Here is a 16,022-nt window from a genome sequence, read left to right as displayed (position 1 = left end):
GTCTAGAGTCTCCAAATCATTTCTACATCGTGGTGACCAAAACTGAATGCAGTATTCCAAGTGTGGCCTTACCAAGGCGTTATGAAGTGGTATTAACACTTCACGTGATCTTGATTCTATCCCTGTTTACGCAGCCTAGAAATGTGTTGGCTTTGTTGGCAGCTGCTGCCCATTTCCATCTTAAGAATATCGAATCTCCATATCTGTTGTTTTTTTAAAAAACGGAATTTTTCGTAAAACTAAAAACGAAGCCCAATAGACTTAACAACAGCGAGTATCCCTGTTATTTCCCGGGCCTTTTAAAAACGCCTCATTTTTCAGCTAGCCCCAACCTGCCGCACACGGATGCTTTATGCCAGCGGGCGGGGATGGGGAAACACCAGCGATGGAGCGGAGCAGGAGGGTTTGTGTGTGTGGGAGGGAGGGAGGGAGGTGGATGGGCGGGGCTTCTGATCTCCGCAGCCCGGCGGCCGTCCCAGAATGCTCCGCGCGCGCGCTTTGCCGGGCAATGGGCGCCTCAGCTGGGGCAGGTGTGAGGTAAGCGAAGCAACTGGGGCTGAGGAGGAGGCGGGGTGCGGTGGCCGCGGGGCCAAAGGACGCCTTCCCCCCCCCTTCTCCCCAAATCCCCTGAAGCCGGTATCCCTTTTGGGGCCATCCGGAAGGACACCGAGGCTGGGGCAGAAGCGGCTGACAACGAAGGAGCTCCTCGTGAGCGAGAGGGAGGGATGCGAGGAGCATCGCCAGTATTGCCGGGGGCGACAGGAGAGGATGCGGGGAGGGGGGGGGTCCCCTGCCTTTTTTTTCCCCAGGCAGAAATTCAACAGGGGAACGAAGTCCTCACTGCGCTCAACGGCAAGAGAGCGTAGACAGACGGGCAACGGTCAGCTATGGCTACGAAGTCTCTCCTCCCCCCCCCTCCCGTCTCCATCCCTGCATCTTCGGCCCTTGGATAAAGCCTGGGCGGCTGAGCCTCCTGTGTGGACCGGCTGCCGTTGTGGCAGGCGAGGCCTGCGGGGAAGGGTGATTAAGTCTGCGTGGGGTTAATGGTGTGGATGTTTACATCTTAGGGGGTGGAGCGAGGTGGAATTTAACAGATTGACAGAGTTGGAAGGGACCATGTAGGTCATCTAGTCCACCACACACAGCCCTCTCAAGCAGAAGCCCTACCTACACCATTCAGTAATTGCAGTCCAATCTCTTCTTGAAAGTCTCAAGTGATGAAGCTCCCACAACTGAAGACAGGGGTCTCCGGGGCTCTGGACTAGATTGGAAAGCTCTAAAAAGAAAAGAAAAAAGGCAAAAGCAAAAACCATTTGAATGGTTTGCCACAAAAGCTACCTGGGCAATAATCATAAAGTCACAGGAGTCCAGCTTGGCCCAACAATGCAGTAAATTGACAGAATAATTAATCCATGGAACGACTGGCCCCCAGAAGTTGTGAATGCTCCAACACTTGATGTTTTTAAGAAGAGATTAGATAACATTTATCTGAAATGGTATGTAGGCTTTCCTGCCTGACCAGGGGTTTGGACTAGAAGACCTCCAAGGTTCCTTCCAACTCTGCTATTTCTGTTATATATATTTGCTCTGCAGATTTCTTGGATTTCAATTCACAGCCAGCATGGGAATGGGTGAGATGGGATCAGTGGTGGGTTGCAGGCGGTACGCCCCAGTACGGGCATTCCGGAGCCTGCCCGGAGCACCGGATACCGTTCCGATACGGTGCTCCAGAGGGCCCACCCAGCCGCCCGAGCTTCTTACCTGTCTTTTAAGGCTTCCGCGCTTCTGCGCACATGCATGGTGCATACAGTGCCTACACGACGCTCCGTGGAGCAGCTGGAGCATCGCAGAGGCGCTAAGACGCATGCATGCGCTGCGCACGTCCATGTGGACACCCCCAGGCCCACCACTGGATGGGATATACAACATCTGGAAGGCAATGGGATGAGTGCTTCCAGCATAAGTGAAAGGATGTTGAATTCTGTGGATTCCTATCTCGCCTTCTCTCCTGTCAAATTTTAGATGATGAGCATCATAAGTTCTCAAACTCATTTATTGTATTGTGTAAAGCAATGTTTTCCCAAACTTGACAGTTTTAAGATATGGGGACTTAAACTCCCAGAAATGAAATCCACACAAGGGAGTTGATGTCTTAAAGCTGCAAAGTTTGAAAATCATTGGCATAAAGTGTCATGTATGATTACTATGAAATTAATCAATGGGTAAGAGCAACATTAAAGGAAATGGAAGCTACCAACAGCAGAAATTGAGAAAAGTTAACATGTAACAGGAACTGGAAAAGACATTTGAGGAGATATACATATCTAGACACTGATGTAAACAGTCATGATGAAAGATAATTACTTTTTAAATTTAGAAACAATAAAATTATTGCACAGGAGGAGAAAATACAGTATATATAGGATAAATTGATTTAATGGGTAGAAATGAAGGTAGCAAAAAACAGAAATATGTTTTAAATGGGATGTTAAAGCAATAACAATAATAGGACTGGGTTTTAAGGTAGATCACAGATTATATATAGCAGTAATTATATAGCTAAACAAAATTGAGAGAAGTAAAAAGGAAGATTGGAAAGAATAGAATAGCCCTACAAATAAGTCCACACATTTTTGGGGTGAAGTTTGCGTGTAATTTTTTCTGGCTTTAGTCATAAAAAAAATCAAAATGGTATCTTTAAAAATGATGATTTTTGCATCCCACCCTGTAGATATTTACAGCTTCTATAAAATCTCAGGTTCAGTTTGTGCTGTTGTTAGACAGCAACAGGTATCTAAAGTAGTTACATAACTTTTTTTAAAAAAATCAGCATAGCAGAATATCACAACTTGAAAAGTGAACATAAGTTGAAAATTTTCTTTTATTGTGAGTGATTGTTCAGTAGTAAAACATACTTTTTAGTTAAGCTGTTATCCTAACAGTTATCAGGTACACTGTGTGTTTGAAGTATAGTGTTAAGCTTCCCTTGGAGATGTACATTTGCCATAGTTCTTAAATTCACTAAAAGCAATTCTTTTGAAAGTTAGAACAGGGCAAAATATTATCAGAATATTACAGTACTGACTTCAGCATGGAATTGCATTTATAAAATCAAATTACTAAAGCAAGATATAATCTGGCCTACTTAAAAATCAAGACCAGGGAGAGAATATGTTAAAATTTTACTCTCAGATAAAAACACTTAATGCTACAGTGGTAATAGCCACTTTTTAAACTATGGCTATAAAGACAAAGTTTCTATGAATAAATCAGTAAGCTTGGCTTTTAAAATGTTTTATATAATCTCTAGCAATTAAGTGTAACTGGTAAACTATTTTATCTTATGAATTCATATAAAAATCACAATTATAAATAGTATAGAATTGATTGACCCCCATCCTCCAGTTGAGAGTGCTGGAAGATGGGGTGCATAAAAAACTCTGAATAAGCAGTAACGTATTAGATCGTACTGCTCTATAATTCTGATTTTTTTACAGAGTCTCATGTTTCCTTCTGTTGCTGTTTCCACTTAAATTTAAAAACTTGTATGACAATCTATGTTAGATTTAGTTGCATGATTCTAAATGGATCTTTAATTACTTTTTTTTACCTAAGATATCAAATTTCCTCACCAAAGCACAAGCACAGCAACCCTTCGTTTTTAAATCTTTACTTTGCCATATTCTTTAGATTCATCATTTTCTAATTCTGGACAAAGGAACTTTCCAGAGGGGCAACTATAATTATTTTAATATCATCATCCGATGCTTAAATGCAGGATAAAATCAAATTTCGAAATCATTTCCTCCTGAAATGTAGTTTGTACCCAGCATTCAGAAAGTATCATCCCATTTTGTGACAAGGCCTGGATAATGTGAATATGGGCATTATAAACATTATAAAATTAACAACTACTATTAAATATAATTCAATAATAATATATTAGTTATTTTAATAATTATTGTTCCCTTTATAACTAGTCTTGCAATTCTGTTTAAGAATTCATCCGCATATGTTGTGTTTATCTTCAAAAGAATAATTGAAATGTGCTTTTTTTTTCTTTTGAAGATAAATTTATCAATTGCAAATACGTGTATATAACCATATATCCTTTTGCTAGAGACGAAGGTTAAGACAAACAAACATTTAAAGATATTTAAGAGGGCTTAAGAGAGAAAAGTAAAATAAAAATGAGACCAGGGGTTTTGGTGCTCTCTGAGATGTTTCATTACCAATATTTGAAAATAATATAATTGCCTACTTTTGAAAATAATACAGTGATGTCAAAACATGAAAAATGTTACAAACTGTATCCAGGGTGCATAGTTTTCTTTCTATGGGAGTGTGACCTAAAATTTTTGTTTACAATTAGTTCACTGATTTCTGTTATATTTTTGCTTATTTAAGGAAGAAAAGTATCAGAATTGGTAAGGCTTCTCATTAAGCTTTCTTTGTGATAATTACAGAATGCCTGAAGATTTTACAGACAATGGGCTGTGTGTACCCTGATGAGATTTTGTGGATGGAGACATGCTGCTTGCTATGGCGTCTGAGACTGAAAAAGCCAATGCTCTTCTCCAGTTGTTCAGCACAGCGTCTGTTATTTCAAGTCTAGGACTGGGGATTTTCTGCTATTTAGCAGATAGACTTCTGCAATTTCCTTTCATTCAGCAAACTTACTGGCTGCGGGCATTGTCCGATAATATGGTGCATGGTATTATAGGACTGTGGTCATGGGCCATAGTGATTGGACTCAAGAAAAAAAGTGACTTTACAGAAGTAATTTTAGCTGGTTTCCTGTCCTCCGTGATTGATATGGATCATTTTATTCTAGCTGGCTCCTTTTCACTAAAGGTAAGCAAACATAAGTTTATTCGCCTGAAATGTCCAGTATATTTATGAGCAAATAAATCTGAAGATACTTTAAATAATAATATAAATGTTGCAAAAATTAGTTTACAACTTCATTAATATCATGAATTCAAGTTTTAGCAAATCTCTTTAGTAGACTAAATTACAACTTTTATTGCATAATAAAAATAGTATTTTGGGGGGCCCACCTTGATATGACATTTCTTGCCTGTGTTGAATTTGATTAAAAAGAAACTTGGGCAGCTTTTCATGTTGTTTGCTGTCCAAAGCTAGGGAGTAATTTACATTTAATTTTAGGGTGAAATCACTCATTCATGTTATTGATAGATATACAACGTTTGATAGCTTTATTAGATGTGTTTTCTATGAAAAGAAATAGCATAGCTTGTCTAATCTCAGAGGCAGATCTTCCCAGGTTTTTCTAGAGGAAATTCTGGAGTTTATATTTGTTTCATGGAGAGCACACATTAACCTCGATTAGTTTTCATAGTAGTTTATTGAATTGCTTGGTTCAGTCATAATGCTAAGCAATGGTTAAAATTTCATACCACATTGGTTGGCTTTGCACAAAAAACATTATGCTTTGTTTGTTTGTTTATTTATTTATTAGATTCTTTTTTAAAATCCTGCTTTAGTACATTATGTGGAGGAATCCATAGGTGAACAAACAATAAAAAATTCACAGTGAAATTGGGGGCAAGGGATAACTGTAAAAACAGGGGTCTCCAACCTTGGCAACTTTAAGACTTGTGGACTTCAACTCTGGGAGTCTTAAAGTTGCCAAGGTTGGAGACTCCTGCTATAAAGGATTTTATTCTCCAGAACTACCATATCTTCATTATCACCTGTATTTAAACCAGAGGGGATAAAAGCTCATTGTTTATCAACTCTTTCCATCTCCTAGTTGAATGCCATAGCTTAAAAAATGGAAAGCTTTCTAAAAAGTGGTGGGGATATTAAGATTGAGAATCCATAAAAACAGTCCAGTCTGATTGTTTGCAAAAAACGTTCATTGGTTCAGTGTTGTGGTTGGCAGGTTGGTTGGTTCCTTAGTTAAGGAGGGGGAAACTAGCATGACATCTGATATAAGAACTCTATAATCAACCAAGCATAATCCTCTGATAATGCTGCTCTGTTTGTCCCATTACACACACTTCAGATACTTCAAGATCCTTGGAATAATAGCAAGGATTGTTATGCTGTTTAATAGGCAAGTTGGCCAACCACGAAATCAGGCTTAATATGCAGTCTTTTTAATCTTGTATTTCCATAGGTAAAAAATATATACTGCTATAATAAAATTATAGTTTATTAAGAATGCCTGATAGAAAACTATTACTAAAGTGTGCCCAGTTAAAATATAGTTGAAAGAATTTAAAATTTCATCACAAGAATTTAGTTTCTGGTTTGTATTCCCTCTTTTTGGATAGTGTATTTAAGAGGAAAAGATATATTTGAAATAAAAATTATCACCACAGAGCAGAGGGAAATAACATAGCATTCAATTTTGATATTTTTTTAAAGATCTGCCCTCCAACATTTTAAAACAGGTAGCAATCAAGTTGTTTTGTTACACCTTTCCAGTAGATGGCAAACTTGAAAAAGAATTTGAATATATTGATTTTGTATGTAGGATTTCTAATTCTCATTTAACTCTTATCTACAAATTTTGATTCAGTAGGTTTAATGTTGTATTTAAGTAACTTGGTTTTTTGAGTTTGATAGATAGATGGAAGCACTGAAGGCTTATCCATTCATTGTGACCATCATAATTTATACTCCTCACTTCTGGTTCACATAAGATACCAACTACAAGTGAAACAGACTAAATGTAGTAGTTGCCTTATTTAATAAAGGAAAATATCCATCTGGTCTAGAACTGGAGCTGTAAGGACAATCTGCTTTAAAAACCCAGAAGAGCAAGTTTTTAATACACTCATTTTTTATTGTCTTTTGATAATCCTGGGCATAAAGTGCAAATCAACTAATTTGGTGCAGCTGTTATGTTATGTTAGCTGTTATGTTTTTTCCTTTCCAATACCAGCTAAGATTGTACCTTTTTTTTCTTCTCCCTCTCAGGCTGCCCTGACTCTCCCACATAGACCATTTCTTCACTGTTCTACTGTGATTCCAGTTGTGTGCCTGATGTTAAAGTTCGTTATGCATTTCCTCAAGCTGAAGGATTCCTGGTGCTTTCTTCCTTGGATGATGTTCATTTCCTGGACTTCGCACCATGTTCGAGATGGAATACGCCATGGCCTGTGGATCTGCCCCTTCGGAAAGACGGTTCCCCTGCCTTACTGGCTTTATGTGGCCATCACCGCAACTTTACCTCATCTCTGTTCTTTTCTTTTGTATTTAACCGGAACAAGAGAACTGATGTCAATAAAACATGGGATTCGTATTGATGTGTAAAGGTATTGAAGATGGTTCTGTTCTGGAAAATAATTTTTTTCCTGATTATTGAATTAGGTCAAAGTTAATGTTACACAGCCTCATGAAACGATGTTGATTTCCTGCAGTCACTGCTGCACAAGGTATTTGTGTGACTGGTAGGGGAAAATTTATTGGTAGCTCCTTTTTTTTAGATTTTATTGTTATCCGTTTTTGTTAAGTGTCTGTAAATAGATGCTGGTCCCAATTGTTGTTTTTCTTGCCTGAACCTAGTGGCTAAAACCCCTTTTAATAAATGGATTCTAGTTTCAGAAAGCAAACAAAATACATTCCCTCTGTTTCAGCATCTGCTTTAACATCGGGACTAAAGGGCTTACTGTATAGAAGCTATTACTGTAGATTTCTAGACAGCTGATGCCCTCTGCTTCCCTTGAAAGATGGGGAAAAATGGATAAAATGCTATCTGTCTCGGCATTACCTAGATGTTCTCCTGTATCTTCTGCTTTAGGTATTTGCCATAGATATTGTCAGCTGTATCTGCACCTTTTTTAATATATGAACAACATCACTGATAAAAAGTTTAAAATTCAACACTGTACGTTGTTTAGGAAAATAGTAGTGACACTGCACTTTAAGAAATGGCAAGAAATAGGGGCCTTTGGAGTTAATGCCAGCTCCCTAAAAATCTATATTTTGGTAGGGTTGTGCAAAGTATTCAGAAGAAATTCTTTGCCAACAGGTAGGTATACAAAGGAAGGGATATTTTTTAAAAAATCATGAAAACAGCCACATGTTTTGCAAGGCTTGTATATCAAAAGCTACAGTATTTCTGTGTGTCTATGTATATGCATTTATAGACAATACTACCACGTTTCCCTGAAAATACGACCTACCGAGAAAGTAAATCCTAGCTTGATTTTTACACGTGTGCTCAATATAAGCCCTAACCCCCCCCCCAAAATAAGCCCTGATTAAGACTCCACCCACTCCAGGTGCACAGGTAAAAATTAAGCTAGGGTGGGGATGGGGGTGGAGCTTCCCTACAAGCAACTTGGGACAGTTGCTGCCAGGCCTTGCACACTCTGGCACCTGCCTTGCTGGCCCATTTCTTCTGCAGCCAGCAAGGCTTTCCTGAAGGCCTCTGCAGCTGGTAACAGAGTTCTGGATCTATTCAGAGCTCTGTTATCGGCTGCATAAGTCTTGCTGCCCACAATAGTAGTTCCTGAAGGCCTCTGACAGCGAAAAGGACGCTGGGGGCAACGCATGCAAGTGAGGTGAGTCAGTGGATGACACCCTTCCCCCCCCAAAAAAGACCTGGTGCCTTTTTTGGTGCAAAAAAAATATAAGACAGGGTCTTATTTTCAGGAAAACACAGTAATAATGGGCAAAGTGGCTGGGCATGCAGGTACATTTGGAGAATAACCAGGAACAGGTTTTAAAGTGGCTGCATCTATATTGCAAAAGATGCAGCTGCCTTAGCAGTTTGAAGAATGGTGTTCATTCATGTTCTCATGAATGACACAACATGTAAACTAATACTGACTTTTGAATATTTTGTACTGTCCTCCTTTATGCCTCTAATTTCTTAAGTACGAGTGGTATAAATTGGGGTAGATGAGTGGAATATTATGTAGTAACAGGCATTCTTTTGCCACTTGCAGAGAGGTTGTTTAACATTTAGAACACTGGAGAGATGTTTTTATTTTGAAATGAAATGGTTTCCATTTTATAAAGAATATAAAACAGCTAAAACGAATAATGTATTGTATTGCCTGGTATGAACACAAATGCATTTGCTTTCAGGATTTTCACTGAAATCATAACAGAATTAACATTCCTGGAAGAGTTGGTGCCAATTAACATATTTTCTGCTTTTATTGAATGTTAGTATTCCTTTTGGTTTGCAAAAGAATATTGAAATGTGCAATATTGCAAACTATCAAGAACTTCTAAGCAATCTTGATAAATAGTTTCTAACAGAATAACAGTTGGAAGGGATTGTGGAGGTCTTCTAGTCTAACTCCCTGCTCAGTCCAGTCTCTTCTTAAAAACCTCCAGTAATGGAACATCCACAACTGATCATTGTCTTTTGTTGTTGTTTTGCTGTTTGCTTCTGTTGTTTTATTTATATAAATGCACACATATTTGCTTGTCTTGAGAAATACATAAGAAAGTGGAATTGGGAACAGTAATTCCTGTGAATGTTTTCCAATAATACTCCTTTTGCATTAAAACTGCTTTAAATACCTGCTGTTGAAATATCCTTTCTTTCAACTTAAGGCAGCAAGTATACTTAATACAGGTAGTTCTTGACTTGTGGCCGGTCACTTAGCAAACATTCCAAATTATGACGGACCCAAAAAATGAGACTCATGATCCAGATTCATGGTTCCAATGTGTAGGAGGGTCTCCCCTTCTGCAGTCACATGACCCAATTTGGGCAATTAGCATTCAGACCACATTTAGGGCTGTCTCCAGTGCTACATAATTCACATGACCGCAATTTACGACATTTTCATCAGAAACTCTGATTTACTTCCAGTTTCTAGCAAAAACTGCCCCAGAGTATTGCCCCATGCTTAACAGCCAGCATGTTCACTTAATGATTGCCATGTTTGCTTAATGACCTCGGGGGGGGGGGGGAAGTAAAATAGGGCACGGTCTCGTCCCCCAATTTAGCAATCAAAATTGTGGGCTCAATTATAGTTATAAGTTGAGAGTACTACCTACACCTGCCTCTTTCTTTCTGCATAACTATCCATGAAGTGGGTTGGACTGAGAGAGACGCAACCAAAGATTTCATAGGTTTCATTTGTTCTCTTTCCCACACATTACATATTAACAATAGGAAATTGCATCAAACGAAACATGTTTTGTCCTAAACGAAAAAAATTAGACCAACTCAGAATACTCCCTTAGAACAATTCAAGTTTTATTACATTTTAGGTGCACATTCAAAAACTCTTAATATATAATCGTAAGAATTACTTGAAAAGTAGGCAGAACCATTATTTTGAACAAACTGGCGTACGGGGAAAAATCTTGTCAGTGTGTGTTTCTTATGCCATAAAGGTAAATTATGTGCTAGAAAAACTGAAGGGAGCATTGTGTTTTTGCAGTTGTTTTTTAGCAAACAATTTCAAGTACATTGTGTTTTGAATGAGTAAATTTCAAGAAAGTTTTAATAATTTCATCACAAGGAACAATGGGGAGTTGAAATAACTCTTACTTCCTTGTTTTTTTGACTTACATAATATAGTAATCCACACTAAATGCTACCTACTATGCAATTTGCAGGAAAAATGGCCAAGGGGTTTTTTGTTAAAACAAACAAACAAGTATTTCCAGTTTGCATAGTATAGCTATCAAGATAAGGAAACAACACAACGATTTCTTCCAATGCACATGAACAGAATAATGACAGCAATAGTACTATACATTTTTTGGTTTTACTGGCTTTGGCTAATGCTCTTTCAAGTCCTCCATAGCCTGCAGGATTCTTTTTTCAATGAGAGAATTACAAGTGTTGAAACACAGAACATGGAATCAATGGTACCTTTTTGACCCAAGCTTAGAAAAAAATAGAGGCAAAACTTTAGAACACCAATTTATTTTTACCCCAAAAATCCTGGTACTCAAAAATGAACCTGGAATATTTTGTGATCATGAATTGGTGGATTCTATTAAATTCTACCAGCCTCTTTAACATGTGACCTTGTTCCCGAAAATGTCTTTTTTGATTCATGTTACATTTTAGGTGCACACTTATAAACTCTTAGGATATAATGTAAGCATTATCTGAAATGTAGGTGGAACCATTAAATAGAGAAAACTGGTTTGCGGGGAAAACTTTGTAAGTAGGTGTTCATTAAATGTAAATTATCTGCTGGGAAATCTGACAGGAGCAATGCATTTCTGTAGCTTCTGTACACTATTCTTTAACAAACATAAATGCACCCCAATTGTTTGTAATGTCTGCTAAATAATATATGATGCCGGCTAATGCAAAGAAATGGGCTTGGATGATGTATCTTCTGTTGTACAGTTACCTTGTCCACTTTGTGAGAGAATCTTCCATCTTTCATATATATGGTATTAGAATGCAACCTGAGTGGATGTGGACAGCTTGACATTGTATTATAAATTGTTTCAAAATTCTTGATAAATGATTTTTCCTTTTAGAAACTGTTTCTCTAGTTAAAATTCCTTTGTTCATTCCTGCAAACTCAGTACAGAGGCTGCTATCCATTGCTATATAGCCATGATGGCTAACTTTTTTGTTACTGAGTGCCCAAAGTGTTTGCGCACAACCCCAAAATGTAATGAGAGGGCCCCCCGCACATGCACAGCAGAGATCTGAAAATCAGCGCGGTGGAGCTGGGCTGGGGCAATATCTAGCATGCCAGTAGAGAGGACTCTACATGCCCTGTGGCACACCTGCCATCACAGCTCTATAGGATTAACTTTTAATCTCTGTAGCAACAATAGTTCACCTATTTTTGTTTTATTATTAATGCTATATATCAGTCCTTTCCTTGCTAACAATGTAGGTGATTGTCATAAGTAACAGGCAGAGTTAATACAAAGTTTTCTTTTTGATGCTGAATCAGAGCTTTGTTTAAAGTTTAACACAAGCCAGAATGTATTTTCTCCCGCTTTAAGCAACAAAGAAAAAAATGTGTTTTCTAAATAAAATTTTGCAAAGGAGCTGCATTTTCCTCTCAGTTCAGTGCACCGGTCTGTCCCTGCCTCAAATAGAAGTGTCATTTTTCTTTAAAAAAGGAATGATTGAAACAAGTTGAAAATGCTACAGTCCTTTAACTATGAAAAAGTATTTTTTTTCTACTAGCCCTAATAGGAAAAGAAACAGTTATGTATAAAAATCATTATTTGGGGAGTGCATTTTCTTATTTTAAAAGAAATTGCAATTGACATTCTCTGAAAAGATACAACATTCCCTTTAGAAAATGTAATAAATGTATTTGGCTGCTTACATTTTGTAGATGATGCCATATAGCTTATATAGCAGTACTTGGTTTAGAAGCTTGTTCGTTTACCTGCAGTACAATTTTTAGAGAGAGCTCAGTCCTGCAAATAGATTCAAGACAACAGTTATCTGGATTAAACCATGATTGAAACTTAATGATGCTTTCAAGCATTCAATACAGGGGTGGGATTGAAAAATGTTAGCAACCAGCTCTCTGCCCTTCACTCCCTAAACAGAATCGGAACAAGCATGTTATCATCTTTCTTTTAATAGATTGATCTACATTAATATTTTATGTTATTTCTGGACCATAACTTCTGTAAATTATGCTATTGTTTACACAAAGCAGCATTAAAACTGATTGCCAAGAAGACCAGTACTGTACATACTGTATTTTTCGGACTATAAGACTCACCGAAGTATAAGACGCACCATGATTTTGAAGAGGTAATTTTTTTTTAAAAAAGTGTTCGCACCCTGCAAGCCTCCCAAACCCTCTGCACGCCTCGGTTTTTGCAAAATAAAAGGGGGCGGGGCATGCAGAGCTTTGGGAAGCTTGTAGAGTGCTCCTGGGGGCTGGGGGGGAGGCAAAAACGAGCAAAAACAGCCCTGTTTTTTGCTCGTTTTTGCCCTCTCCAGCCCCCCCCCCCCCAGGAGAACTTTGCAGGTCTCCCAAACTCTCTGCACGTCTATTTTTGCAAAGGGGACGGGATTTTGGTAGGCCAAAAGTGCTGTAAGACACACCCAGATTTTCACCCTCTTTTTGGGGGGGGAGGTGCTTCTTATACTCCGAAAAATACGGTACCTATTCATTGTAACTTAACTCAAATATTGTTGTTTCTGTTGTTAAATATGCAGTAGTCAGCATTTCATCGTAAGCGTAGTTAACATACCTGTACTATTTAACTTTCTAAACGTTTTAGCTGTAATTTAAAGCTGTGTTCTATCAAAACATTAACAGTTATGAAACATTTTTAAAAAATTATACTTCGATATTAACATTTAATTAGTTACAATCAAACAGCCATTCACTTTAGAATTATGTTTTCAAGTTAACAGGTCAGTTATCAAAAAGAAGTAATTCATATGTGCATACATACATAGACATGATTAGAAATTATTTTCTAAAAATCAGGAAATCTTGCAGAAATAGCATAATGTCAGGGTTCCAAGTAATAGATCCATTGCAAGCAAAAACTCCGAGGCAGGTAGGTGAATTCCTCAAAGAATAGCTTTATTGGAAATATCGTATTGGCACATATCTGGTGAAAACCAACTCTGAAGGTTCCAACGGTTTTCACCTAATTAAAAGTTCACCCCTCAACACCAAACAATCAATCACATACCCCAATCATGGCAGGGTCCGCAGGTCTGGTGACATCATACCTCCTTCCTCTGGCCAGGTGTGAGAGCATCCTTGGTTCCCAGGGTAAAGTGTTTTATTTTCACTACGCAACCCCAGCTATCTCTAATCCAGTGGTGGGATTCAACCCGTTCGCACCACTTCGGGAGAACTGGTTGTTAACCTTCTGAGCAATTTGGTGAACTGATTGTTGGAAGAAATCATAAGGGCAGAGAACCGGTTGTTAAATTATTTGAATCCCACCACTGCTCTAATCCCTCCTCCCTATTCCTCATCTCCATTGTGGCAGCACGGAGACTCCAAGATGGCTTCGGCCAGATCAGCTTCAGAGTTGACACATTGTTTTCTGTTTGAAGATGAGTTCCTATACACATCAATAGAATGTGTGATGATTTGCTGTTGAGAACCTCTGGATTTGGGTCCTTGGGGAATTAAAACTCCATGCTGATACCCACCTTCCAGAATCAGCTCAGGAATTCCTGGCCGCCATGGGCCTACTGCATTTGTTATCATCCTTTATTAATCAACTAAGATTGTTTCAATTTTAGTTTATTTTATTTTGCACTGGGGTGGATGTTGTGCGCAGTGATGGGATCCTCCCAGTTTAACAACCAGTTCGGTGATCATGCAATTTTTGTGTGCACCCACACCTGATGCGTGCTGCGCGCACGTGCACAGTTTGAAGAAATCTTCACTTCGGGGTTTCTTCGAAGTAGTAACACAGCTGATTCACACAACAATCTGCTCTGCCGCGCGAATCAGCTGAGAAGTTAAAGATAGGAAAATAGCACGGGTGGGCGGGTAGGCCTATCTGATCATCGGGGAGAACCGGTTCACTCCCAGCTAATTGTTGGAGCTACTGGTTCCTCCGAACCGTTCCGAACTGATAGAATCCGGGGAGCCAGAGGTGACTCTTTTGTCATAGAGCAGGGGTGTCCAAACTTGGGAACTTTAAGACTTGTGGACTTCAACTCCCAGAATTCCCCAGCCAGCCATGCTGGCTGGGGAATTCTGGGAGTTGAAGTCCACAAGTCTTAAAGTTCCCAAGTTTGGACACCCCTGTCATAGAGCAATTCATATTTGGTTAAGGAGCTTCAATTGGTTTCCTCCGTCTCCCCCCACCCCTTTCAGACATGCCAGCTCATCGCAAGAACCCACATGACATCTTCTGGATCTGGTGAAACTCCGGAATTCATTTCAGAGTCAGTTTGCTGTGTTACCAAACCTTTCAGTGGAACCTTGTTAGTGGCTGGAACATCCAGCTTTCTCAGGCCATAAAACATTAGTTTCCCAAGTGATCCCTGGCTGCTTATCAGGCATGCAGTTTTATTTTGTTGACTAAGACATTTTAGCCTACAAAGCAAATAAATTTCCACCGGGTGGTGGAAATCTAAAAGTGAAAACGACCGAACACAAAGAACACTTGAATATTTTTACCGTGGCTTTGAGAATAGAGGGGGGAAAGTTGAGTGGTACAGGAGCGAATGCATCTTGCTAAGGTTAGGGGAGGCCTTCTCATGCTGGGATGGCTTTGCAGATATTTTCTCAGGCAGATAGAAGGCACACATTCTGATGAAAATAGGATAATGCCAGCACATCATTTTTTTTTTCAAATTTTGTTGGATTAATTTTTGTTGGATCAATTTGTTTCCCTTGTTAATTTGGGTAGACCAGACAATTTCAAACTACTGTTAATCCGCTGCCCTTTGCTTCCTCTTGGCTAGTTCTGTCTGGGAAGGGCCCATTAAGGGAAATGTTTGATAGTGTTGCTAATGCCTCTCCTTCTCCAGAGCTGATGCCATCTTTTTTTTTAATAATGTGCCCCCTGTTCAAAAATATTTTTTTAAGTTCTTGTGTTTTAACCATTACAATGCAGTTTCTGCCATTCTTAGTGATTTTGATTGAATGGATAATAGCTGAGCAGCTCCAAGCACTTCTGGATAATGATTTCAGTATAGCTTTAGATTAGAACATAGCACTGAGATGACTTCTTGACAATTTGCTGAAGAGGTTCAGCGGGGTTATTTTTGCTTTCCTTGTGCTCCTGTACCTCTCTTTTAAGGCTTTGAGTGGTAGCCTCGCCTCCTTGACCACTTGAGAAAATTGGGGGTTAGAGTCATGGGTTCATCATTGCTCTGTTCCTACCAGTGTGGGATTCAAAAAAAAATTAGTGCCAATTCTGTGGGCATGGTGTGGCTTGGTGTGTGTGGCAGAGAAAGGATACTGCAAAATCCCTATTCCATCCACGCTCCTGAGGGAAGGATACTGCAAAATCCACATTCCCTCCCCACCCCACTAACCTGCTTTCCAGCTTCGTTCTTCTGTGCAGGGCAACAGAAGAATACCCAGCCAATCAGCTGGGACTCAGGAGGCAGCGAATAGATGGGGGGGGGGGAGCCAGCCAGA

The 16,022-nt window shown here is 39.1% G+C and overlaps 1 protein-coding gene across 2 annotated transcripts in view; it reads left to right on the top strand.

Annotated features, from left to right (window-relative positions):
• The first annotated feature begins 498 nt into the window (after positions 1-498).
• The window catches only part of TMEM267 (transmembrane protein 267), a 437,091-nt gene continuing 421,567 nt past the window's right edge, over positions 499-16,022 (top strand). The window contains exons 1-3 of one of the 2 annotated variants that reach the window (XR_014174246.1): positions 499-537; positions 4,467-4,854; positions 6,952-8,258. Coding sequence is in view for 1 of the 2 variants with exons in the window: in XM_081940099.1 (XP_081796225.1) it covers positions 4,531-4,854; positions 6,952-7,287 (660 nt within the window). In the remaining variant the exon portion in view is untranslated. Of the gene's footprint in view, positions 538-4,466; positions 4,855-6,951; positions 8,570-16,022 lie in introns of those variants that run through there. The other variant, XM_081940099.1, reaches the window with a different exon arrangement.

The sequence above is a fragment of the Natrix helvetica genome (assembly GCF_964273705.1).
Source record: "Natrix helvetica genome assembly, chromosome: 2".
NCBI lineage: Eukaryota > Metazoa > Chordata > Lepidosauria > Squamata > Natricidae > Natrix > Natrix helvetica.
This window is presented reverse-complemented; position numbering and strand designations above follow the sequence as displayed.